Source organism: Zalophus californianus, chromosome X (assembly GCF_009762305.2).
Source record: "Zalophus californianus isolate mZalCal1 chromosome X, mZalCal1.pri.v2, whole genome shotgun sequence".
NCBI lineage: Eukaryota > Metazoa > Chordata > Mammalia > Carnivora > Otariidae > Zalophus > Zalophus californianus.
The window spans coordinates 97,064,215-97,088,947 of record NC_045612.1 but is presented as its reverse complement, the minus strand read 5'-3'; the positions used below and the strand labels follow the sequence as shown (position 1 = coordinate 97,088,947).

Below are 24,733 nucleotides of genomic sequence, written 5' to 3'. Positions count from 1 at the left end.
AACCATATGTATGTGGGTCTAGTCTGTTCCATTCATCTAAATGTATATTCTTACACCATCAAATACTACAATGTTTTGATTATTGTTGCTTTCATTTTCCTTTCATGCAAGTATTGAAGTAAAGCAGTATGGGTCCTCCATCTTTGCTTTTTTTTTTTTTCAAAATTGTTTTGGCTACCCTGAGACCTTTGAATTTCCATATAAATATTAGAATTAAGTTATCAATTTCTTTGGAAAGTCCTGCTGAGATTTTGATTGAAACTATGTTGAATATATAGACCAATTTAGGAAGGATTGTCATTTAAATAATATTTAGTCTTCCAATCTGTTTATCCTATATCTCTCCATCTATTTAGTCTTCTTTAATTTCACTAAGCAGAGTTTTATAATTTTTAGTATATAGGACTTATATATACTTTGTAAAATTTATCCCAAATTATTTAATGTTCTTAATACAATTTTAAGTGATAACTTTTCCATTTTTTAATTTTCCAACTGTTCATTGTTTACTAGCATAGAATACAATTGATTTTGTGTATTGATCTCGTATACTGAAATCTTTTGTTTGTAGATATAATTTAGTAGCTATTAGAACTAATTCCTTAGCGTTATACATAAATCATGTTGTCTGTCAATAAAGAGAGTTTAACTTCTTTCTTTCCAATCTGGATATCTTTTCCCCCTTTCTGCTACCTTGTTTAGCTGGTTAGTATCTCCTAAAAATATAGATTAGAAGTGATGAGAGCAGGCTTGCTTTCCTTGTTTCTGGTCTTAGGGGGAAAGTACCCAATATTTCACCGTTAAAAATAATGTTAACACACGCAGCCGACACGGTTGGTGGTTGCCGGCGGTGTGGGGTTTCTTAAAACTGTTCCCTGCGGAGCCAGTCAGCAGCCAACATGTCTAACAGAAACAATAACAAGCTGCCCAGCAACCTGCCGCAGTTACAGAATCTGATCAAGTGGGATCTGCCAGCCTACGTCGAGGAGTTTCTACAGCAGTATAATCACTACAAATCCAATGTGGAGATTTTCAAATTACAACCAAACAAACCTAGCAGAGAACTGGCAGAGCTGGTGATGTTTATGGCACAGATTAGTCACTGCTATCCAGAACATTTAAGTAATTTTCCTCAAGAGCTGAAAGATCTTCTCTCCTACAATCACGCTGTCTTGGATCCAGATCTTCGAATGACATTTTGCAAAACTTTGATCTTGCTGAGAAATAAGAATCTCATCAATCCATCAAATTTGCTAGAACTCTTCTTTGAACTTCTGTGTTGCCGTGATAAGCTTCTGCGAAAGACTTTATACACACATATTGTCACTGTTATCAAGAATATAAATGCAAAACACAAGAACAATAAAGTGAATATAGTGTTGCAGAATTTCATGTACACCATGTTAAGAGACAGCAATGCAACTGCAGCCAAGGTATCTTTGGATGTGATGATTGAACTCTACAGAAGAAACATCTGGAATGATGCCAAAACTGTCAATGGGATCACAACTGCATGTTTCTCCAAGGTTACCAAGATATTAGTTGCTGCTTTGACATTTTTCCTTGGGAAAGATGAAGAGGAGAAACAGGACAGCGACTCAGAATCTGAGGATAAAGGACCAACAGCAAGAGACCTGCTAGTGCAATATGCCACAGGGAAGAAAAGCTCCAAACACAAGAAAAGGTTGGAAAAGGCTATGAAAGTGCTCAAGAAACAAAAAAAGAAGAAAAAACCAGAGGTCTTTAACTTTTCAGTTATTCATTTGATTCATGATCCCCAAGATTTTGCAGAAAATCTACTAAAGCAGCTAGAGAGCTCTACAGAGAGGTTGGAGGTGAAAATGATGCTCATGAACCTCATCTCCAGATTAGTGGGAATTCACGAGCTTTCTCTCTTTAACTTCTATCCATTTGTGCAAAGGTTTCTGCAGCCCCACCAAAGAGAAGTAACAAAGATCCTTCTGTTTGCTGCCCAAACATCTCATCACTTAGAACCCCCAGAGATCATTCAGTCAGTGCTCATGACTGTGGCCAACAATTTTGTCACCAACAAGAACTCTGGGGAGGTCATGACAGTAGGAATCAATGCTATAAAAGAGCTAACAGCTCGATGTCCTCTAGCCATGACTGAAGAACTTCTCCAAGACCTGGCTCAGTATAAAACACACAGAGATAAGAATGTGATGATGTCTGCTAGAACTTTGATTCAGCTCTTCCAAACACTGAATCCTAAGACGTTGCAGAAGAAATTCTGGGGTAAGCCTACAGAGGCCTCCATAGAAGCAAGAGTGCAAGAATATGGAGAATTAGATGCTAAAGATTACATTCCAGGAGCAGAAGTTCTAGAATTTGAAAAAGAAGAGGATGCTGAAAACGATGAAGATGGGTGGGAAAGTACCAGTCTCAGTGAGGAGGCAGATGCCGATGGTGAGTGGGTTAATGTGCGCCACTCTTCAGATGAAGAACAGCCAAGAAATATCCAAGAAGCTCAACAGCATGCCCATGGAGGAGCGGAAAGCCAAAGCTGCAGCCATTAGCACGAGCCGAGTTTTAACTCAGGAAGACTCCAGACTGCATGGCCCAAATGACGAAAGAACTCGACGCTGCCCCAGGGAAAGCCCGATATTGAAATCGATAGTGATGAGGATCCCAGGGGTGAGTTACTTTCTCTTCGGGACATTGAACGCCTTCTTAAGAAGCCAAAGTCTGACAAGGAGACAAGCAACGGCAATGGCCGGAAAGACAGACCGGAAAGAATTTGTGAGGAAGAAAACCAAAATGAACCCATTTTCCAGTTCCACAAATAAAGAGAAGAAAAAACAGAAGAACTTTATGATGATGCGATATAGCCATAATGTCCGGTCAAAAAACAAGGGTTCCTTCCGAGAAAAGCAGCTGGCACTATGAGATGCATTTTTGAAAAAGAGAAAAAGAATGAAGTAATCTCAAAGCAAATTTTCCATTCCAAGAAGAATGCTAAATTTGTATCATTATTTTGGAAAATTAGTTAACCAAAAATATTTATTTACATTAAAAAGTCCTGAAGCACTATATTGTGAAAAACATAGTAAACTTGGTAGCAATTTAAAAAAAATAATAATAATAATGTTAGCTTCTGTAGCTGTTTACCAAGTTTATGGTGGTGCCTTCTATTTTCTGTTTGCTGAAAGTTTTTATTGTAAATATATATTAAATTATGTGAAATGCTTTTATGTATCTATTGAGATGGTCTCATTTTTCTCCATTACTCTGTTATTATCCTGAATTAATCTGATTGATTATTGAATGTTCTATCAATCTAGCATTCCTGGGTTAAACCATAAATGTTCATACTGTATTATTCTTTGTTATATATTGATGGATTTGATGTACAGTGTTAAGGATTTTTCCTTGAATGTCCATGAGGGATTTTTTCTGTAGTATTTTTCCTTCCTATAATGACTTTGCTTGGTTTTAGTACCATGGTAATGTGGGACTCATAAAGTGAATTAGGAAGTGGTCGCATTTCCTATATTTTCTGAATGACTTTGCACAGAATTATTATTCTTATTTAAATGTGTGATAGGATTCATCAGTGAAGAAAATTATCCTTGGCATTTTCTTAGTGGAAAGGAATTTAATAACAAATTCGATATACATCTATTCAGATTTTATATTTCTTGTGTTTGAGTAATTTTGTCTTTCAAGGAATTTATCCATTTCATCTAAATTTATAAAATATTTTGGCATAGAATTGTAATATTCCCTGATTATACAGTAAAAGAGTATATGGTCTGTAATAATACTATCTCTCATTCCTGATATTGATAATTTCTGTTTTTTTCCTCTTTTACTTGAACAGTCTAATCTAGAGATTTATCAATTTGATTGATTTTTAAAAGAACCAGTGTTTTGTTTCATTACTTTTCTTTATTGTTTATAGCTATAAATTTCCCTCTAAACACTGCTTTAGTTGTGCCCCACAGATTTTTATACATTATTTTTTATATTTGTGTGTTGCTGGTCATTGAGTTCAAAAGAGTTTCTAATTTCCCTGCAAATTTTTCTCTGAGCCATGGCTTATTTATAAGTGTGCTATTTAACTTTCCAATTCTGGAGGACTGCAGATAGCTTTTTGTTGTTTTTGACTTCAGTTTAATTCCATTGTAGTCAGAGAATATGTGTATGATTTAATATTTTTCAAAATTAATTGAGATTCCTTTCACGCATTAGCATATAGTCTATCTTAGTGAGTGTTCCAGGCACATTGGAAAAGAATATGCATTCTGCTATTGGGGGGGAGTAGCCTATAAATGTCAATTAGGTCAAATTTGTTGATAGATTTGATCAGGTCTTATATATATTTACTAATTTTCTACCTTCTTGTTTAGTTAATTACTGATAATTGTTATAATCTTAAGGGCGGGCTCCACACTTCGCAGGGAGTCTGCTTCTCTCCCTCTTCCTCTCCCTCTGCCCCTCGCCCCACTCATGTGCATGCACTCTCTTTCTCTAAAATAAATAAATAAATCTTTTTTAAAAAAAGAATTGTTATAATCCTTTAGTTTTTGTTTGTCCTGGAAACTCTTTATCTCTCCTATTCTGAATGACAGCCTTGCTGGATAAAGTATTCTTGGCTGCATATTCTTCCCATTTAGCACATTGAATGTATCATTCCAGTCCTTTCTGGCCTGCCCAGTCTCTGTGGACAAGTTGGCTGCCAGCCTTATGTGTCTACCCTTGTCAGTTAAGAACCTGTTGTCCTGAGCTGCTTTCAGGATTTTCTCTTTATCTTTGAAATGTGTAAGCTTCACTATTATATGTCAAGGTGTTGCCATATTTTTATTGATTTTGAAGGGGGATCTCTGTGCCTCCTGGACCTGAATGCCTGTTTCCTTCCCCAGATTAGGGAAGCTCTCAGCTATAATTTGTTCAAATAAACCTTCTGCTCATCTCTTCCTCTCTTCATCTTCTGGGACCCCTATTATCTGGATATTATTTCACTTTATGGAATTGCTGAGTTCTCAAAGTCTCCCTTCGTGATCCAGTAATTGTCTTTCTCTCTTCTTTTCAGCTTCCTTATTTTCCATCATTTTATATTCTCTATTACTGACTCTTCTGTCTCATTTATCCTTGCTTTTAGAGCTTCTATTTGGGACTGCATCTCAGTAAGAGCATTTTAATTTTGGCCTGACTAGATTTTAGTTCTTTTATTTCTCCAGAAGGGGATTCTCTAGTGTCTTCTATGCTTTTTTCAAGCCCAGCTAGTATCTTTATAATCATTGTTTTAAATTCTAGTTCAGACATCTTACTTATATCCTTATTGATTAAATCCCTGGCAGTGAGTACTACTTCCTGTTCGTTCTTTTGGGATGAATTTCTCCATCTCGTCATTTTGTCCAGAAGAGAATAGAAGAAAAAGACAACAATAACAACAACAGAAAAAAAAGAAAAAGAAAAAACAAAACAAAATAAAAAAAATCAAGCAACAAACAAAACAGAACAAAACAAAAAACTAGATCCTGGATGTGTTTTGGTCTGCTAGTTAAAAGAAACCAGATCCCAAAATAGGAAGGACAAAAAACTTATATATATACAAAAATAAAATAAAATACAATGAAAGGAAACCAAAAGTAAAATATATATAATATATATATAAACTTAAAAATAATAAAGAAAGAATTGAAAAAATAAGAAAATAGCTGAAAAAATAATACTGAAAGACTAAAGCATTAAAAAAAAAACCCAGGAATGCTATATATTGTTTTCCCCAAAAGCCGAAGCTTTGCAGTTCTCTATGATCAGTAAACTTGGTGCTAGCCAGTTGTTCCTGCTGGTCTTCTGGGGGAGGAGCCTGTTGCGCTGATTCTCAGGTGCCTTACCCTTGTGGAAAAGCACCTCCCTTGCCAGGGGGCCAGGCTCAGGGTAAGAGCCCCAGATTCCACTATGTGGCGCTGTTTTGCTCCCTGAAGGCTTTGAGCACCAATGGGCAGGATGAAAATGGTGGCACCCCACTCTCTAGCCCCAGAGCTGAAAGTTTGTGCCCCCTGCTCTTCAGTGAGCCCTCACAGAAAAGCAGTCAATCACTCTTGTCTCCCTGGTTTCCATGGGAACTCTGTGTTCGCCCAGGCTGTGACCAAGCGTTTTTATCTCAGGCACACTACTGAGTTTCAAGACTCCAAATTATAAGGACTCTGCAGTGCAGACCCACGCTGTTCCTCTCAGGGGAGGGAGGGGGGTCTCGCCATTGCTTTCTGCCTTTTGCTGGGCCCCTGCTAGGAGAGATGTCACAGAATCGTGCAGCACTTCAGTTTATAGCAACACAGAGCAGAAAGCCTGCACCTAGACTCGCTCTTTTCAGCCGGCTTCCCTGCTCTTATACATGGGAACTCTGCCCCACTCGGGCATCTCCGTTCTTCCTGTGACCGCACGGGATACTGAGACCACGCTGTCCCGCCTGGGATTCTGCCCCACTTAGCTACCTGAGCACCTTTAAGCCAGGGACGTCCCCCACTGTAGCAGACTTCTAAAAGTTCTGATTTTTCACTCCATTACTTATGATACTTTGCGGTAGCCTCCTTAAGCCAGCTCCCTCCCCATTGCATTATTCTCTCTCTCTCTCTCTCTCTCTCTCTCTCTCTCTCTCCCTCTCTCTATATATATATATCACCCCAGATTCAAGTCTCTGCACCTCCTACCTTCCAAGAGGTGGTCGCTTTTCTGTTTGTAAAATTGCAGCATTTCTTTTCTCAGATCTCTGATTGATTTTGCAGGTGTTCAGAATGATTTGATAACTACCTACTGGATTCCAGGGACCAGACGAACTTAGGGTCCCCTACTCCTCCACTATCTTAACTCCTCCCCAAAAGGCATTTTCATGTATTACATCTTTATGTAGAGAAATTGGACCCTCACATATTACTGATAGAAATTTCATAAAATAATGTAGACATTTTAGAAAATAGATTAGAGGGGTGCCTGGGTGGCTCAGTCGGTTAAGTGGCTGCATTCGGCTCAGGTCATGATCCCAGAGTCCTGGGATCCAGCCCCGCATCAGGCTCCCTGCTCAGCGGGGAGCCTGCTTCTCCTTCTCCCTCTGCCTGCTACTCCCCCTGCTTGTGCTCTCTCTGTCAAATAAATAAATAAAATCTTTAAAAAAAAGAAAACAGATCAGATTAGCAGTTTCTTATAAAGTTGAGTATGTGCTTACCATATGCCACAGCAATATCACTCCGGTATCTGCCCAGGAGAAATGAAAACATGCTTTTAAATTTGTATGTGACTGTTTATAGCAGCAGTATTCCCAACAGCCTAAAAGTAGAGCACATATCTTTCAGCTGGTAAATAAACAGAAGTGGTATATCCATACAGTAGAATGTTACTCAGCAATAAATAATAGAATGAAGTACCAATATATGTTGCAACATGGATGAAGCTCAAAAACATTTTGCCCAGTGAAAGAAATACAAAAGAGTACACATTGTATGCTTCCATTTATATTAAATGTCTAGAAAGGGCAAATGTGTAGAATAGATCAGTGTTTGCCAGGGGCTGGGGGTGTTATTGCAGAGTGACTGTAGTTGGGGGGAGGGTAGTGATGAATTGTTCTAAAATTAGATTGTGATGTTAGTTGCACAACTCAGTAAATATATTAAAATATTAATATTAATATATTAAAATCATTGAATTGGGTGATGTCAGGGTCAGTAGCATAGTAGGGAACTCCAAGGGCTTATCCCTCCACAGAAACACCCATTAGGTTGAAATATTTGGGAGGCTGGGGAGATTGACAGAATGAATGATTCACCATAAATCTTTTGATGTATTTTGATTTCTGAATCTTACAGATGTATTACTGCTTCTAAAACTTAACGCAAACAAATTCATTTTTTCAGGGAAGTAAAAAAGCACAAGTGATCCTTTTAAGAAACCTAACTGTGACCTATAAAAGTAAAGAGAGCAGCCAGTTTGTGATACATATGAGGATTAGGGACCTGTGTGTTCAGTGAACACCAAGTGTGAAATAAGTAATTCAGGGCTGGATGCAACAGAGAAGAATAGGACTCTGGGTCTGAACACCAGCAAGGGACATGCAAACACCACCCATAAGCCTGTCATTTTTTAATAAAATAGAGATAGAGATTCATCCCACAGTACCACTGCTTAAATGAAATAATCTATGCAATGTGGATTACATGGCTCAAGGAATTGAGATGACAGCAGAGCAGAAAATATGCAGAGTTTATCCCCTTCTAAAGTCAGATGATTCTAGCCCTATCACTTATCAGCTGTGCTGTCCCAAAAAAATGATGCTACTCTGAACCCAATTTCTCATATTTAAAGTAGGGAGGATCCATACTTCACAAGGTTGATGTGACAACAACACAATGTCTGGAAAGCATCTGAAATAGTACCTCAAATATAGCATGCACTTATAACACTGGGTGTTCAAAAAAGGAGAAAAACTGATGGATTTAACTTTGAGTGAGACTAAAAACGGACTTCTTTAGTCCTCTTATATGTGTTAGATCACCAGTATGTAACAGAATAGCAACGTACATACACACCTGTAAGGTCTGAGACAAATCAGAAAGAGGAGGTCCTCAAAACAGGCAGAGAAGGAAATAAAGGAAAAAGACTAAATTTGACTAAACAGAGTTAAGGGTCAGTAGCTAGTTTCCTGTAAACTGAACTCAGAGAACCATAATCCTCATTCTTAAGGAACTATTGAAGCACAGCCATGGGGAGACGTGGATGTAATTATTGCTTACCTTAACTTCGTTATATTTTTCTAAATGCTTCAAAGCCATCTGCTGGCTTTAAAAAACTATCCATGTGTCTTTGAATATAAGATACAAAGTCTGTAAATTTTTAACTTTTGTCTTTGTAACCCACACATGGCAGAGAGGAAACATAATATTTTGAGTGTTTTTCTCAGATAGATAGCACTAGGGACTACATGGGTGATGATTTCATCTGGTTAAATAGAGAATGGACTGAAAAAGAGGCAGAGTTTTGAAAGGGGAACATAAAAAAGAAAATCATACAAATACATGTCTATCCTTTCCTTTGGAAATCTTTTGTTTGTTTTTTTTTTTTTAACTGGGACATAATTTCTTTCTACACATAGCCAGGAAGATTTAAAAAAAAAAAAAAAGGCTAAATCTTTACCACATACTGAAGGGAACAATCCAGAGGCCACAGCGAGGTCAGGAACAGGCTGATTTGGGGATACAGTGGGTGTGCACATAAGTGGCCATTCAGTCTGGAATAAGATAATGGTCAAGTTGGGGTCAGCAGCTCTCTGGGTGTTCAAACGCCTCAGTCCCTTCTCTAAACGTTACCTGCCCTGGGCTTGGGGTGGGCTGTGCCATACTCTCTCTACATTCTTTCTAAGTGAATTTATCCAGTCACAATGCTTCCCGTGTGTATATTCCCAAGCTTGACTTCCTATCTGAGCTCCAGATTCATTTTTTTCCCAGCTGCCTGCATGATAGTTCTATTTGGATATCTAATAGGCATCTCAGATTTTATGTGATACGACTTTCCCATTCTTCCAACCCAGATGTGCCTCTGGCAAAAGTCCCCAAATTAATAAATAGCACTATTGTCAACCCAGGTGTTCAAGTCCAAACATCAGAACCTAGATTATTTTCATTTCTCCTTCTTCGCCTCTGGTCCATGAGCAAACCTTGTTGACTCATCCAAGTCCAACTAGAATGTGTCTCATCCTCCACTTGTGAGCCTCCCCTCCAATTCAGCCACCAATATCTCTCATTGGACCAACTATAGTATCTCCTGAATGGCCTCCCAGCTTCAGGTCTTCCCCAACCCCCTACATTCTTCAAAGCAGCCAGACTCACTGACTTAACATTCAAGGGGATTTATTGTACTTCATATTCAGTATCACAGATTTGAGTTTCAGCCTTGACCATGTATTCTTCAGCTCTTCTAATAAGGTAATTTTGGTTTTCTGGTACCACATTACTTTCCTGGAAGAAAGGGTACAATTGAAGGAAAAAATATATTTAGATGTTTTGTAAGGGCAGTATGCATGTCCAGCATGGTGACTTATGAACTCACTCCCCTGTCTGTGGGAAAGTGAGCTGAGGCTCAGTTATACTGTCACTTTCGCCCAGGGTAGCTTGTCAAAGAGATACTCTGCCAAGCTGGCTTCTGCTGTCTCCATCATGCTATCCAGTTAACAAAATTTAACATTTGCATATATCAGTAAACTAAAAATTTTCAAGTAAAATTTAAGAACCCTTTATTTTAATGCCTGCCCGATCCCATTCCCTCCACTTTCTCCAGAGGCAACCTCAATTGTGACTGTCAGGTCATGTTTTTATACTTTTACCATGCACTGGCTCCCACATTCACCAGGGCTCCACCTCACCCCACCCCACCCCATTCCACCCCACCCCCATATGCCTACATCATTTATAAAGGGAAGATTGATTTTGTGTTTTCCAGGATCCCATAGAATACCTTCTCCCTCCATCTCTGGAGATCCTGAGCTGTGTGGTTGGGGCATGGGTGGGTGGAGGGACTGCTGGAAAGGCGAGAGATTTGGACACGAATCAACCAGAGAACTTTAACAAATAATTTTATTGGAAGAAATGGCAAAACTGGAAGAAAAAACCTGGAACGTTTTGCAAAGGCAATACTGCAATATGCAGGCTCGGCATGGTGATCAGGGAAAGTCACCATGCACCCTGTGGCTAGAGGGGAAACAGTCCCAACTCAGTTCTTTTTGTCGCTGTCGCCCAGGGTGAGCTTGTCAAAGAGGTACTCTGCCATGCCGGCTTCCGGGGCCCCCATCTTGCACAGGCTGGTGACATAGCCCCCCAGCTCTTTGATGGACTTGACTTGCTCGTGCAGGTAGTGGCTCTCGAGGAAGTCGCACAGGTGGGCGTCGCTCTTGTCGGTGGCCAGCTGGTGCAGGTCGAGCAGGCTCTGGTTCACGTTCTTCTCCAGGTGCAGGGCACACTCCATGGCGTTCAGGCCGCTCTCCCAGTCGTCGCGGTCCGGCTTCTTGATGTCACGGAGGCGGATGCGGCCCCCGCGCTGGTTCTGCAGCTGCATCAGCTTCTCGGCATGCTCGGTCTCCTCGCGGGACTGGCGCAGGAAGAACTGGGCGAAGTTCTTCAAGGCCACGTCGTCGCGGTCGAAGTAGAAGGCCATGGACAGGTACACGTAGGAGGCGTAAAGCTCCAGGTTGATCTGGCTGTTGATGGCGGCCTCGCAGTCGGGGTGGTAGTTCTGGCGCACTTGTGAGAGTGGCGAGGTGGCCATGGCTGGCAGCCCGGGCATCAAGGCGAAGGTGGTGCTGAAGCGAGGGCTGCGGGGCCAAAGGCGGTGGCGGCGGGTCCTCGGCGCCTTTTCAAGGTGGGCGACGAGGGAGGCAGGAGGCAGGCAGGCTCCTGGGCTAGCGGCTCACGAGCTCTGGGCTGGAACCGGAAGGTGGGTCCGTTACCCGGGAGTTGGGGGGTGGGGTGAGGATCCGTTAGCAGGTCATTGGGGTCAGAGGGGAGGGTGCCCTGGGCTCTCGTGGGGCTAGGGGGGCGTGACTGGGCGGGGCTGGGGGCGGGGCTGGGGCGGGGCGGAGCGCGAGCGCTGTTCCGGTTCCAAGGAGCTGGGTGACAGTGCGACTCTGTGCTGAGCGGGTGGCCTACATAATGCTTTTAAATGTTACTCGTGAATAGAAGTGCAACCGTTTTGAGTTAGTCACATGCATGGTTTCTTTGAGCGATGTACTGGAATATTGTCCTGATGGGATTGTTCATTAAATACAGTGTGGACTCATTGGAATATTTAGTATCACAGAGCTTTATTTGGATGGCAGCTATCCTCAGTGACTCAACATCCATATTAATGACACTTCTGATAGCCTCCTTATTCAGTTCCTGGAGGGACCTCCACTTCTCTCCTATTCATGATCAGGTTCAGTCTTTTCCAACAGAGCAGCACCTCCAAAGTCTCAGCGAATCTTTCCACCTCTCAGTCTTCCACTCTTTTTGCACTTGTTCTTCACTCCCTGTATTCCCTCTCATCTCTTACTCTTGCAGCGCAGTGCTAGTAACACATTCCTTCTGCACTCTCTGGACCCCAGTATGGACGGCATCAGTGATCTCTTCACTGACATCCTAGATTTGCTCACCCCCCTCTCACCTGGCTCGCCAGTTCCCTTCCTCTTGGGTAAATGCAGATTTCTCTTTTCTCTCGCAGAAAACACAAGTTTTAGGTGCATTCTTAGAGAATGCACTGCTAACCATGTGGATGTATCCCTCCCTCCGACCTCATCTGTACTTTCACTGCCACTCAGCAAGCCTTTTTTTTTTTTAAACTCCTTCAGTTATATTCTGTGGAATGAACCACAGTGGTAAGAAATACCACTGATCTCAAATTGCCTTTTATTCATTTATTCAGCAAATATTTATTGATTACCTAATATTGCCCAGGCACTGGTCTGTGATTTGGGCATACATTAGTAACAAAGAGAGAAATTTCTGTTCCACTGGGGTTTGCATTCGAGTGGAGAAGCAGATGAAACTAAACAACCATCTTTCCCCCAACCCCTTATTGTCCCAAGTGCATACATAAAAGATATTACATGTGTATATGTAAATTTTAAAAAACTATATGTTCTGTGGAGCCTGGGTGTCTCAGTCTGTTAAGTGGCTGCCTTTGGCTCAGGTCACGATCCCAGGGTCCTGGGATCGAGCCCCTCATCGGGCTCCCTGTTCAGTGAGAGCCTGCTTCTCCCTCTCCCTCTGCCTGCCGCTCTGCCTGCCACTCTGCCTATTTGTGCTCTCTCTCTGTCTCTCTGTCAAATAAATAAATAAAATATTTTAAAAAAATAAAAATAAAAAAATAAAAAACTATATGTTCTTAGATTCAAGGATCTTATAGTGACAAACATAAGACCAATCTAGGTATCTATAACAATTTGTGCATTAATTCAACAACCATTTAGATACTCCAAATGTATATCAGACACTGATTCTGGAGATATACAGAAGAATCAAACATGGTCTCTGTTCTCAAGATACAACATAGAGTGACAGAATATTATAAGTGCTCTCAGATAAAGTTAGGATAAAATACCTATTTTTTTAAAGGTTTTATTTATTCATTTGACAGAGAGAGAGAGAGAGAGGCAGGCAGAGGGAGAAGCAGACTCCCTGTGCAGGGAGTCCCATGCAGGACTGGATCCCAGGACCTTGTGATCATGACCTGAGCCAAAGGCAGATGCTTAACAGACTGAGCCACCCAGGCGCCCTAAAAGGCCTATTTTCACGGGAAGGTTTAATCTCATGGCTCTAGTTGACGCACCTTTTTTTTTTTTTTTGTCTTTTTATTCCCCTTTGGAAGCTTATGGTATTTTATAATCAGTTTTTATGAAGAAAGCAAAGGATCAAATATCAAATATCACAATGTAAATTTCTCTAAGCAGTTTTAGAGGTATATAATTGTTGATTCTGTAAGGAGATAGAATAATAACAATGTCTACTTGATAAGTTGATTTTAATGATAAAATCACACACTAGAGATGGAAAAGAACTATGACATAAAGTTCTCAATGACATAAAATTTTATTCTATATTTGCTTAACACAAGTGCTTTGTCTTTTTTTTGAGATTTATTTATTTATTTTGAGAGAGAGAGAGAGAGAGAGAAGCAGGAGGGGCAGAGGGAGAGAGAGAGAGAACCCCAAGCAGACTCATTGCTGAGCGCGAGCTGGAGGCAGGGCTTGAGCTCACGACCCTGAGATCATGACCTGAGCCAAAACCAAGAGTCGGAGGCTTAACCCACTGTGCCACCCAGACGCCCCCACAAGTACTTTATCTTAATATAATTGTAGACTTTAAAAATTTCCTTGGGAGATTCCATTGTAGATTTCAGTGTAAGAATCTATTTAAATAAAAGCGGTCTTGATTTTGTAGAATATTTTCTCATTATATTCCCAAGATTATTTAATAATTAATTTACCCCTATAATTTTATTCTATAAATATTTAAAATAATAATGCTATTGAATAGTTTTATGTGTACCATATACTAAGGGGTGCCAGTGGTGTTTCTCAGATATTTCATCCCTCATAATTACCTCCTAGGGAAGTAGATAACAGTAAAATATATGTTATAACTATGAGAAACCCAAGACATAAAAACCAACTCTTCTAAGAGAAAATCAACAAACAAGCATGGACTGGGACTTCAAATTTCCATAAAGGAAATATACATATGTATAAACAAAAGCATTCCATCCAGTTTTTCTTTAGTGAGGAATATAAAACTAAATACAAACATAGAATGGGAACAGTATAGAGCAGATTATGTTTTTTAAAAATATTATAGGACCATAAAATGAAATGTTTGTGGATCAGTATTTGTGTTAGGGTTCTCCAGGGCAACAGGACCAATAAAATATATATATCTTATTATTATAAGAAATTGGCTTAGGGGAGGGGCGTGGGGGGATGGGTTAGCCTGGTGATGGGTATTAAGGAGGGCACATTCTGCATGGAGCACTGGGTGTTATGCACAAACAATGAATCATGGAACACTACATCAAAAACTAATGATGTAATGTATGGTGATTAACATAACAATAAAAAATTTTAAAAAAAGAAATTGGCTTATATAGAAGTGTTGAATCACTAAATTGTACACCTGAAACTAATATTATATTGTATGTTAACTAACTGGAATTTAAATTAAAACTAAATAAATAAATTCTGGGGGAAAAAAGGAAATTGGCACATGCAATTAAAGAGGCTGACAAGTGCCAAGATCTACAGTCAGCAAACTGGAGACCCGGGAGAGATGATGGTGTAGGTACAAAGGCTAGCAGCGTTAAGAACCAGGAGGAACTGAGTTTCAGTTTAAGTTTGAAAGCAAGAAAATACTAATGTCCCAGATGGAAGGCAGTCAGGCAGGAGGAGTTCCCTCAAGGGATAGTCAGCCTTTTTGTTCTTTTCAGGCCTTCAGCTGATTGGATAAGTTTCACCCACATTAAGGAAGGCAATGTACCAATTCAAATTTTTTTAAGGCAAGGTGTTTTTTCCAATTTTACTGAGCTATATTGGTATATGACATTGTATTAGTCCAAGATGTACAACATAATGATTTGATACATATATATTTATACTTATATATATTACAATTATATATAATATATATATCGCCAAATGATTACCACAGTAAGTTTAGTTAACATTAATTACCTCACGTAGTTATTTTTTCTCTAATTATGAGAACTTTTAAGATTTACTCTCTTAATAACTTTCATATATATAGTACAGTATGTTAACAAAGCACAGTGCTGTACATTACATTCCCAAAACTTATTTATCTTATAACTGGACATTTTTATCTTTTGACCACCTTCACCCATTTCCCGTACTCCCCACCCCCTCTTACTGGCAACCATCAGTATGTTCTCTGTATCTGTGAATTTGTTTTTTTTTGGATTCCACTTATAAGTGAAATTATATAGTATTTGTCTCTCTCTGACTTATCTCACTTAGCATAATGCCCTCAAAGGCCATCCATGTTATCACAATTGGCAGGATTCCCTCCTTTTGTGGCTGAATATATTCCATTGTATATATGTTACAATTTCTTTATTCATTCATCAGTGGATACTTAGGTTGTTTCCATGCCTTGGCTATTTCAGTAATGCTGTGATACATGAGGGTGCAGATATATTTTTGAGATAGTGATTCCATTATCTTTGGATATATACCCAGAAGTGAAATACTAGATCTAGTTCTATATATATGAATAGTGTTCATATTATATTTAGTAGTTCATAGTAGTATTTAAGTAGTATTTATATGAAGAGGAATCTCCATACTATTTTCCATAGTGGTCAACAGTGCACAAGGGTTCCCTATTTTCTACAACTTCACCAGCACTTATTTCTTGTCTTTTTGATGATAGCCATTTTAACAGGTATGAGATGATAACTTGTGGTTTTGATTTGCATTTCTCTTATGATGAGTGATGTTGAACATCTTTTCATGTACCTGTTGGACAGTTGGATGTCTTTGGAAAAAAATGTCCATTCCATTTCTCTGTCATTTTTTAAATCAGATTGGTTTTTTGCTATTGAGTTGTATGAGTTCTTTATATATTTTGGATATTAGCCCCTTCTCGGAGATATGATTTGCAACTATTTTCTCCCATTCCTTATGTTGCCCTTTCATTTTGTTAATTGTTTCCTTTGCTGTGCAAAAGCTTTTAAGCTTGATGTTCCCTCTTGTTTTTTATTTTGTTGCCTTTGCTTTTGGTGTCAAATCCAAAAAATCATCACCAAGACTAATGTCAAGAAGCTTACCCCCTATGTTTTCTTCTAGAAATTTCATGGTTTCAGGTCTTATATTTAAATTTTCGACCCAATTTGAGTTGATTTTTTGTGTACGATTTAAGACGGGGATCCAGTTCCATTGTGTTGTGTGTAATTCTAGTTTATCCAACACCATATATTGAAGTGATTTTTCTTTCCCCATTGTATACTCATGCCCCTTTTGTCATAAATTAATTGACCATTTCTGTGTGGGGTTATTTCTAGGCTCTCTATTCTAGTCCATTGATTTATGTGTCTTTTTATGTCAATACCATATTGTGTTGATTACTATAGCTTTCTTATACAGGATGAAATCAGAAACTGTGGTACCTCCAGATTTGTTCTTCTTTTTCAAGATTTCTTTGACTATTTGGGTTATTTTGTAGCTCCATGCAAATTTTAGGATTGTTTATTCTACTTCTGTGAAAGATACCATTAGAATTTTGATAGGAACTGCACTGAATCTGAGTCTACATTGCTTTGAGTAGTATGTACATTTTAAAAATATTAATTCTTTCAGTCTCTTGAGCATGGAATATCCAATTATTTCTGTCTTCTTCAATTTCTTTCATCAATGTCTTATGGTTTTCAATGTACTGATTTTCCACCTCCTTGGTTAAGTTTATTACTAGTATTTTGTTGTAATTATAAATGGGATTGTTTTTAATTTCTCTTTCTGATAGGTCACTATTAGTATATAGGAATGCAACTGACTTTTGTATATTGATTTTGTATCCTGCAGCTTTACTGAATTTGTTTATTAGTTCTAACAGTTTTGAGGTAGAATCTTTAAGAGTTTTCTGTATATAATATAATATTATCTGCAAAGAGAGACAGTTTTATTTCTTCCTTCCAGTTTAGATATGGTTTATTTCTTTTTCTTGACCGATTACTCTAGCTAGGACTCCCAGTACTTTGTTGAGTAAAAGTGGTGAGAATGGGCAACGTTGTTCAATTAAAATGTTAACCTCATCCAAAAAAAAAAGAAAGAAAGAAACACCCTTACAGGTACACCCACAATGCTTGACCAAATATCTGGGCACCAGGCAAGTTGACACATAAAATTACCCATCACAGTATTATTCATAGCAGATGCAGAGTCAGCAAATAATTAGTATTATAGTATTAAAATCTGTGAAAACTATTTGTTTTGAGTTTCAGTTCCTGTCATCCTTTAAAATGTTACAAAACTGGGCGCCTGGGTGGCTCAGTTGGTTAAGCATCTGCCTTTGGTTCGTGTCATGATTCCTAGGTCCCGGGATCAAGTCCCACATTGGGCTCCCTGCCCAGCAGGGAGGCTGCTTCTCCCTCTCCATCTACCCTTCCCCCTGCTCATGCTCTCTCTCTCTCTCTCTCAAATAAATAAATAAAATCTTTAAAAAAAATGTTGCAGAATAGTTACACAACTGAGAGTAGGCAAGAAATTCTTTTTTTTTTTTGATGTAGTGTTCCATGATTCATTGTTTGCATATAACACCCAGTATTCCATGCAGAACGTGCCCTCCTTAATACCCATCACCAGGCTAACCCATCCCCCCACCCCCCTCCCCTCTAGAACCCTCGGTTTGTTTCTCAGAGTCCATAGTCTCTCATAGTTCGTCTACCCCTCCAATTTCCCCCCCTTCATTCTTCCCCGCCTGCTATCTTCCTCTTCTTCTTCTTCTTCTTTTTAAACATATAATGTATTATTTGCTTCAAAGGTACAGATCTGTGATTCAACAGTCTGGCACACTTCACAGTGCTCACCATAGCACATACCCTCCCCAGTGTCTATCACCCAGCTACCCCATCCCTCCCACCCCCCACCACCCCAGCAGCCCTCAGTTTGTTTCCTGAGATTAAGAATTCCTCATATCAGTGAGGTCATATGATACATGTCTTTCTCTGACTGACTTATTTCACTCAGCATAACACCCTCCACTTCCATCCACGTTGTTGCAAATGGCAAGATCTCATTAGTTTCGATGGCTGCATAATATTCCATTGTATATATATATACCACATCTTCTTTATCCATTCATCTGTCGATGGACATCTTAGCTCTTTCCACAGTTTGGCTATTGTGGACATTGCTGCTACAAACATCGGGGTGCATGTACCCCTTTGGATCCCTACATTTGTATCTTTGGGGTAAATACCCAGTAGTGCAATTGCTGGGTCGTAGGGTAGCTTTATTTTCAACTTTTTGAAGAACCTCCATACTGTTTTCCAGAGTGGCTGCACCAGCTTGCATTCCCACCAACAGGGTAGGAGGGTCCCCTTTCTCCGCCTCCCCGCCAACATCTGTTATTTCCTGACTTGTTAATTTTAGCCATTCTGACTGGTGTGAGGTGACATCTCATTGATGTTTTGATTTGGATTTCCCTGATGCTGAGCAATGTTGAGCACCTTTTCATGTGTCTGTTGGCCATTTGGATGTCTTCTTTGGAAAAATGTCTGTTCATGTCTTCTGCCCATTTCTTGATTGCATTATTTGTTCTTTGGGTGTTGAGTTTGATAAGTTCTTTATAGATTTTGGATACTACCCCTTTATCTGATATGTCATTTGCAAATATCTTCTCCCATTCTGTCAGTTGTCTTTTGGTTTTGTTGACTGTTTTTTTGTTGCTGTGCAAAAGCTTTTAATCTCGATGAGGTCCCAATAGTTCATTTTTGCCCTTGCTTCCCTTGCTTTTGGTGATGTTTCTAGGAAGAAGTTGCTGCGGCTGAGGTCAAAGAGGTTGCTGCCTGGATTCTCCTTCAGGATTTTGATGGACTCCTGTCTCACATTTAGGTCTTTCAACCATGTTCAGTCTATTTTTGTGTGTGGTGTAAGGAAATGGTCCAGTTTCATTTTTCTGCATGTGGCTGTCCAATTTTCCCAACACCATTTGTTGAAGAGACTGTCTTTTTTCCATTGGACATTCTTTCCTGCTTTGTCAAAGATGAGTTGACCATAGAGTTGAGGGTCCATTTCTGGGCTCTCTGTTCTGTTCCATTGATCTATGTGTCTGTTTTTGTGCCAGTACCATACTGTCTTGATGATGACAGCTTTGTAATTGAGCTGGAAGTATGGAATTGTGATGCCACAGGCTTTGCTTTTCTTTTTCAACATTCCTCTGGCTATTCGGGGTCTTTTCTGGTTCCACACAAATTTTAGGATTATTTGTTCCATTTCTTTGAAAAAAGTTGATGGTATTTTGATAGGGATTGCATTGAATGTGTAGATTGCTCTAGGTAGCATTGACATCTTCACCATATTTGTTCTTCCAATCCCTGAGCATGGAAAGTTTTTCCATTTCTTTGTGTCTTCTTCAATTTCTTTCATGAGTCTTTTATAGTTTTCTGAGTACAGATCCTTTGCCTCTTTAGTTAGATTTTTTTCCTAGGTATCTTATGGTTTTGGGTGCAATTGTAAATGGGATTGACTCCTTAATTTCTCTTTCGTCTGTCTTGTTGTTGGTGTATGGGAATGCCACTGATTTCTGTGCATTGATTTTATATCCTGCCACTTTACTGAATTCCTGTATGAGTTCTGGCAGTTTTGGGGTGGAGTCTTTTGGGTTTTCCACATAAAGTATCATATCATCTGCAAACAGTGAGAGTTTGACTTCTTCTTTGCTGATTTGGATGCCTTTGATTTCTTTTTGTTGTCTGATTGCTATGGCTAGGACTTCTAATACTATGTTGAATAGCAGTGGTGATAGTGGACATTCCTGCCACATTCCTGACCTTAGGGGGAAAGCTCTCAGTTTTTCCCCATTGAGAATGATATTCGCTGTGGGTTTTTCATAGATGGCTTTTATGATATTGAGGTATGTACCCTCTATCCCTATACTCTGAAGAGTTTTGATCAAGAAAGGGTGCTGTACTTTGTCAAATGCTTTTTCTGCATCTATTGAGAGGATCGTATGATTCTTGTTCTTTCTTTTGTTAATGTATTGTATCACGTTTATTGATTTGCGGATGTTGAATCAGCCTTGCAGCCCAGGGATAAATCCCACTTGGTCGTGGTGAAGAATCCTTTTAATGTACTGTTGGATCCTATTGACTAGTATTTTGGTGAGAATTTTTGCATCCATGTTCATCAAGGATATTGGTCTGTAATCTCCTTTTTGATGGGGTCTTTGTCTGGTTTGGGGATCAAGGTAATGGTGGCCTCATAAAATAAGTTTGGAAGTTTTCCTTCCATTTCTATTTTTTGGAACAGTTTCAGAAGAATAGGTATTAATTCTTCTTTAAATGTTTGGTAGAATTCCTCTGGGAAGCCATCTGGCCCTGGGCTTTTGTTGGGAGATTTTTGATGACTGCTTCAATTTCCTTAGTGGTTATAGGTCTGTTCAGGTTTTCTGTTTCTTCCTGGTTCAGTTTTGGTAATTGATACATCTCTAGGAATGCATCCATTTCTTCCAGGTTATCTAATTTGCTGGCATAAAGTTGCTCATAATATGTTCTTATAATTGTTTGTATGTCTTTGGTGTTGGTTGTGATCTCTCTTTCATTCATGATTTTGTTGATTTGGGTCATTTCTCTTTTCTTTTTGATAAGTCTGGCCAGGGGTTTATCAATCTTGTTGATTCTTTCAAAGAACCAGCTCCTAGTTTCATTGATCTGTTCTACTGTTCTTTTGGTTTCTATTTCATTGATTTCTGCCCTGATCTTTATTATTTCTCTTCTCCTGCTGGGTTTAGGTTTTATTTGCTGTTTTTTTCTCTAGCTCCTTTAGGTGTAGGATTAGGTTGTGTATTTGAGACCTTTCTTGTTTCTTGAGAAAGGCTTGTATTGCTATATACTTTCCTCTTAGGACTGCCTTTGCTGCATCCCAAAGATTTTGAACAGTTGTGTTTTCATTTTCATTTGTTTCCATGAATTTTTTAATTCTTCTTTAATTTCCTGGTTGACCCATTCCTTCTTTAGTAGGATGCTCTTTAGCCTCCATGTATTTGAGTTCTTTCCGACTTTGCTCTTGTGATTGAGTTCTAGTTTCAAAGCATTGTGGTCTGAAAATATGCAGGGAATAATCCCAATCTTTTGGTACTGGTTGACACCTCATTTGTGACCTAGGATGTGATCTATTCTGGAGAATGTTCCATGGGCACTAGAGAAGAATGTGTATTCTGTTGCTTTGGTATGGAATGTTCTGAATATGTCTGTGAAGTCCATTTGGTCCAGTGTGTCATTTAAAGTCTTTATTTCCTTTGATCTTTTGCTTAGATGATCTGTCCATTTCAGTCAGGGGGGGTGTTAAAGTCCCTCACTATTATTGTATTGTTGTCAGTGTGTTTCTTTGCTTTTGTTATTAATTGCCTTATAAAAGTGGCTGCTCCCATGTTAGGGGCATAGATATTTACAATTGTTAGATCTTCTTGTTGGATAGACCCTTGAAGTAGGATATAGTGTCCTTCCTCATCTCTTATTATAGTCTTTGGTTTAAAATCTAATTTGTCTGATATAAGGATTGCCACCCCATCTTTCTTTTGGTGTCCATTAGCATGGTAAATGGTTTTCCACCCCCTCACTTTCAATCTGGGGGTGTCTTTGGGTCTAAAATGAGTCTCTTGCAGACAGCATATGGATGGGTCTTGTTTTTTAATCCAATCTGATAGCCTTTGTCTTTTGATTGGGGCATTTAGCCCATTTACATTCAGGGTAACTATTGAAAGATATGAATTTAGTGCCATTGTATTGCCTGTAAGGTGACTGTTACTGTATATTCTCTGTGTTCCTTTCTGGTCTATGCTGCTTTTAGGCTCTCTCTTTGCTTAGAGGACCCCTTTCAATATTTTCTGGAGGGCTGGTTTCGTGTTTGCAAATTCCTTTAGTTTTTGTTTGTCCTGGAAGCTTTTGATCTCTCCTTCTATTTTCAATGACAGCCTAGCTGGATATAGTATTCTTGGCTGTATATTTTTCTCGTTTAGTGCTCTGAAAATATCATGCCAGTCCTTTCTGGCCTACCAGGTCTCTGTGGATAGGTCTGTTGCCAATCTAATATTTCTACCATTATAGGTTACATATCTCTTCTCCCGAGCTGCTTTCAGGATTTTCTCTTTGTCTCTGATACTCATAAGTTTTGCTCTTAGATGTCAGGGTGTTGACCTATTTTTATTGATTTTTGAGAGGGATTCTCTGTGCCTCCTGGATTTTGATGCCTGTTTCCTTCCCCACATTAGGGAATTTCTCTGTTATAATTTGCTCCAATATACCTTCTGCCCTTCTCTCTCTTTCTTCTTCTTCTGGGATCCCAGTTATTCTAATGTTGTTTCGTCTTATGGTATCACTTATCTCTCAAATTCTGCCCTCGTGATCCTGTAGTTGTTTATCTCTCTTTTTCTCAGCCTCTTTATTTTCCATCATTTGGTCTTCTATATCGCTGATTCTCTCTTCTGCCTCCTTTATCCTAGCAGTTAGTGTCCCCATTTTTTATTGCACCTCATTAATAGCCTTTTTGATTTCGACTTGGTTAGATTTTAGTTCTTTTATTTCTCCAGAAAGGGTTTCTGTAATAACTTCCACGCTTTTTTCAAGCCCAGCTAGTATCTTTAAAATCATGATTCTGAACTATAGGTCCAACATCGTACTAATGTCTGTATTGAGTAGGTCCCTGGCAGACGGTACTACCTCTTGTTCTTTTTGCTGAGGTGATTTTTTCCGTCTTGTCATTTTGTCCAGAGGGGAATAGATGAATGAGAAAACAAAATGCTAACAGGGTAACAACATCCCCAGAAAATATACTCTAAACAAATCAGAAAAGACCTGAAACCAGGGGAAAAGAAAGGAAAAGAAAGAAAAAGGAAAGAAAAAAAAAAGAAAAAGATAAAAACAAGCAAAAACAGAGCAAAACAAAAAAAGCAGAATATCATCGAATATGATTAGGCTGGTGCATAGATCAGTGCCACACACTAGATTTTAGGTGTATTTTGGCCTGTTTGAAGATAGTGCCTCCCAAAATTTTAAAGAAAGACTTATATATGTACAAAATAAGGGTTGATACGATGAAGGCATGGAATATGAATGTAAAGATGAAAATTATAAAAAAATTTATAAAAGGAATTGATAAGAAGTTGTTTGGAAAAAGAAAGAAGAGGATAAAAAAAGAAAGAAAAGGGGGGACAGAATGTGATCAGGCAGGAGAGTAGAACAAAGCCATACACTAGAGATTTAGGGTATATTTTGATCTATTAGAAGAAACTGTATCTCAAAATTTTAAAGAGAGAACAACTTATATATATATGCCAAAAATAAGGGTTGGGTGCCTGGGTGGCTCAGATGGTTAGGCGTCTGCCTTCGGCTCAGGTCATGATCCCAGGGTCCTGGGATCGAGTCCCGCATCGGGCTCCCTGCTCAGTGGGAAGCCTGCTTCTCCCTCTGCCTCTCTCTCTCTCTCTCTCTCTCATGAATAAATAAATTTAAAAAAAAAAAAAAAAAAAAATAAGGGTAACTACTATGATGGGATAGAATATGACTCTAAAAATGAAAAATAAAAAATTTTTTTTAAAAAAGGGATTGATAAGATGTTGGTTGAAAAAGGGAAAAAGAAAAATTAAAAAAAAAACAGTTAAAAAACAAATTAACTTTGAAAGACTAAAGAATCATGGTAAAAAAGCCATGAATTCTATGTGCAGTATTCCCCTAGTGCTGGAGTTCTGCCGTTCTCATTGATCAGTAAACTTGGTCTTGGCTGGCTGTTCTTGCTGATCTTCTGAGGGAGGGGCTTGTTGCCGTGGTTCCCAAATGTCCTTGCCAGAGGCAGAATTGCCCCTCCCTTGCTGGTCCGGGCTAAGTAATCTGCTTGGGTTTGCTCTCGGAAGCTTTTGTTCCCTGCAAGCTTTCCGTATAGCTTTGCAGGACGAGAGTGAAAATGGCAGCCTCCCAATCTCTGCCCTGGAGGAGCCGAGAACTCGGGGCCTCGCTTCTCGAGAAAAGTAGTCAATCACTCCTGTGTCCCCGGTCTCCAGCCACACTCCGTGCTCACCTTGCCTGTCACCGAGCATTTCTATGGCACACAACTCGGTGTGGATTCTCCAAACCCAGCAGATCCCTGCGGTGCGCTCCTGCGCCTCTCCTCCCTGGGGAGGAAGGGGTGGCACATTTATTTTGAGATTCCTTTCATATTGTAGCTGACATAACTAGATTATTTTTAAGTAATTCTTTTATTTATAGTTTTATTTTTACAAATAATTGATATATTCATCTACTTTTCACCATGCTATAGAAGTGTAAGAAGAATATACATGGATACTGATTTCATAGCTAATAAAACATGTATGAGCCCAAGCAGAAGGTCACAGAGAAATGTTTATAAGCATTAGGTATTAAATTGACAGATGTTGTGGAATCAAAGTTGCACATACACAGTGGGTTACTCATCATGAATTCTACTTGATGTTAAAATGAGAGAGATATCAAGTAAGTAGAAAACTGT

General features: G+C 39.1%; 1 protein-coding gene and 1 pseudogene across 1 annotated transcript; one reads left to right on the top strand and one right to left on the bottom strand.

The window, feature by feature from the left end:
- The first annotated feature begins 899 nt into the window (after positions 1-899).
- On the top strand, positions 900-2,943 carry LOC113930355 (annotated as a pseudogene).
- Positions 2,944-10,577: 7,634 nt separating this feature from the next.
- LOC113930357 (ferritin heavy chain-like) lies at positions 10,578-11,445 on the bottom strand. Its single transcript, XM_035725488.1, has one exon. It carries the CDS (start codon positions 11,290-11,292, stop codon positions 10,723-10,725), a length of 570 nt encoding a protein of 189 aa, XP_035581381.1. The 5' UTR covers positions 11,293-11,445; the 3' UTR covers positions 10,578-10,722.
- Positions 11,446-24,733: the final 13,288 nt, after the last annotated feature.

What these genes read in the sequence shown, in the direction of transcription:
- LOC113930357 (XM_035725488.1), bottom strand. Translation starts at nt 11,292, where the DNA reads ATGCCCGGGCTGCCAGCCATGGCCACCTCGCCACTCTCACAAGTGCGC.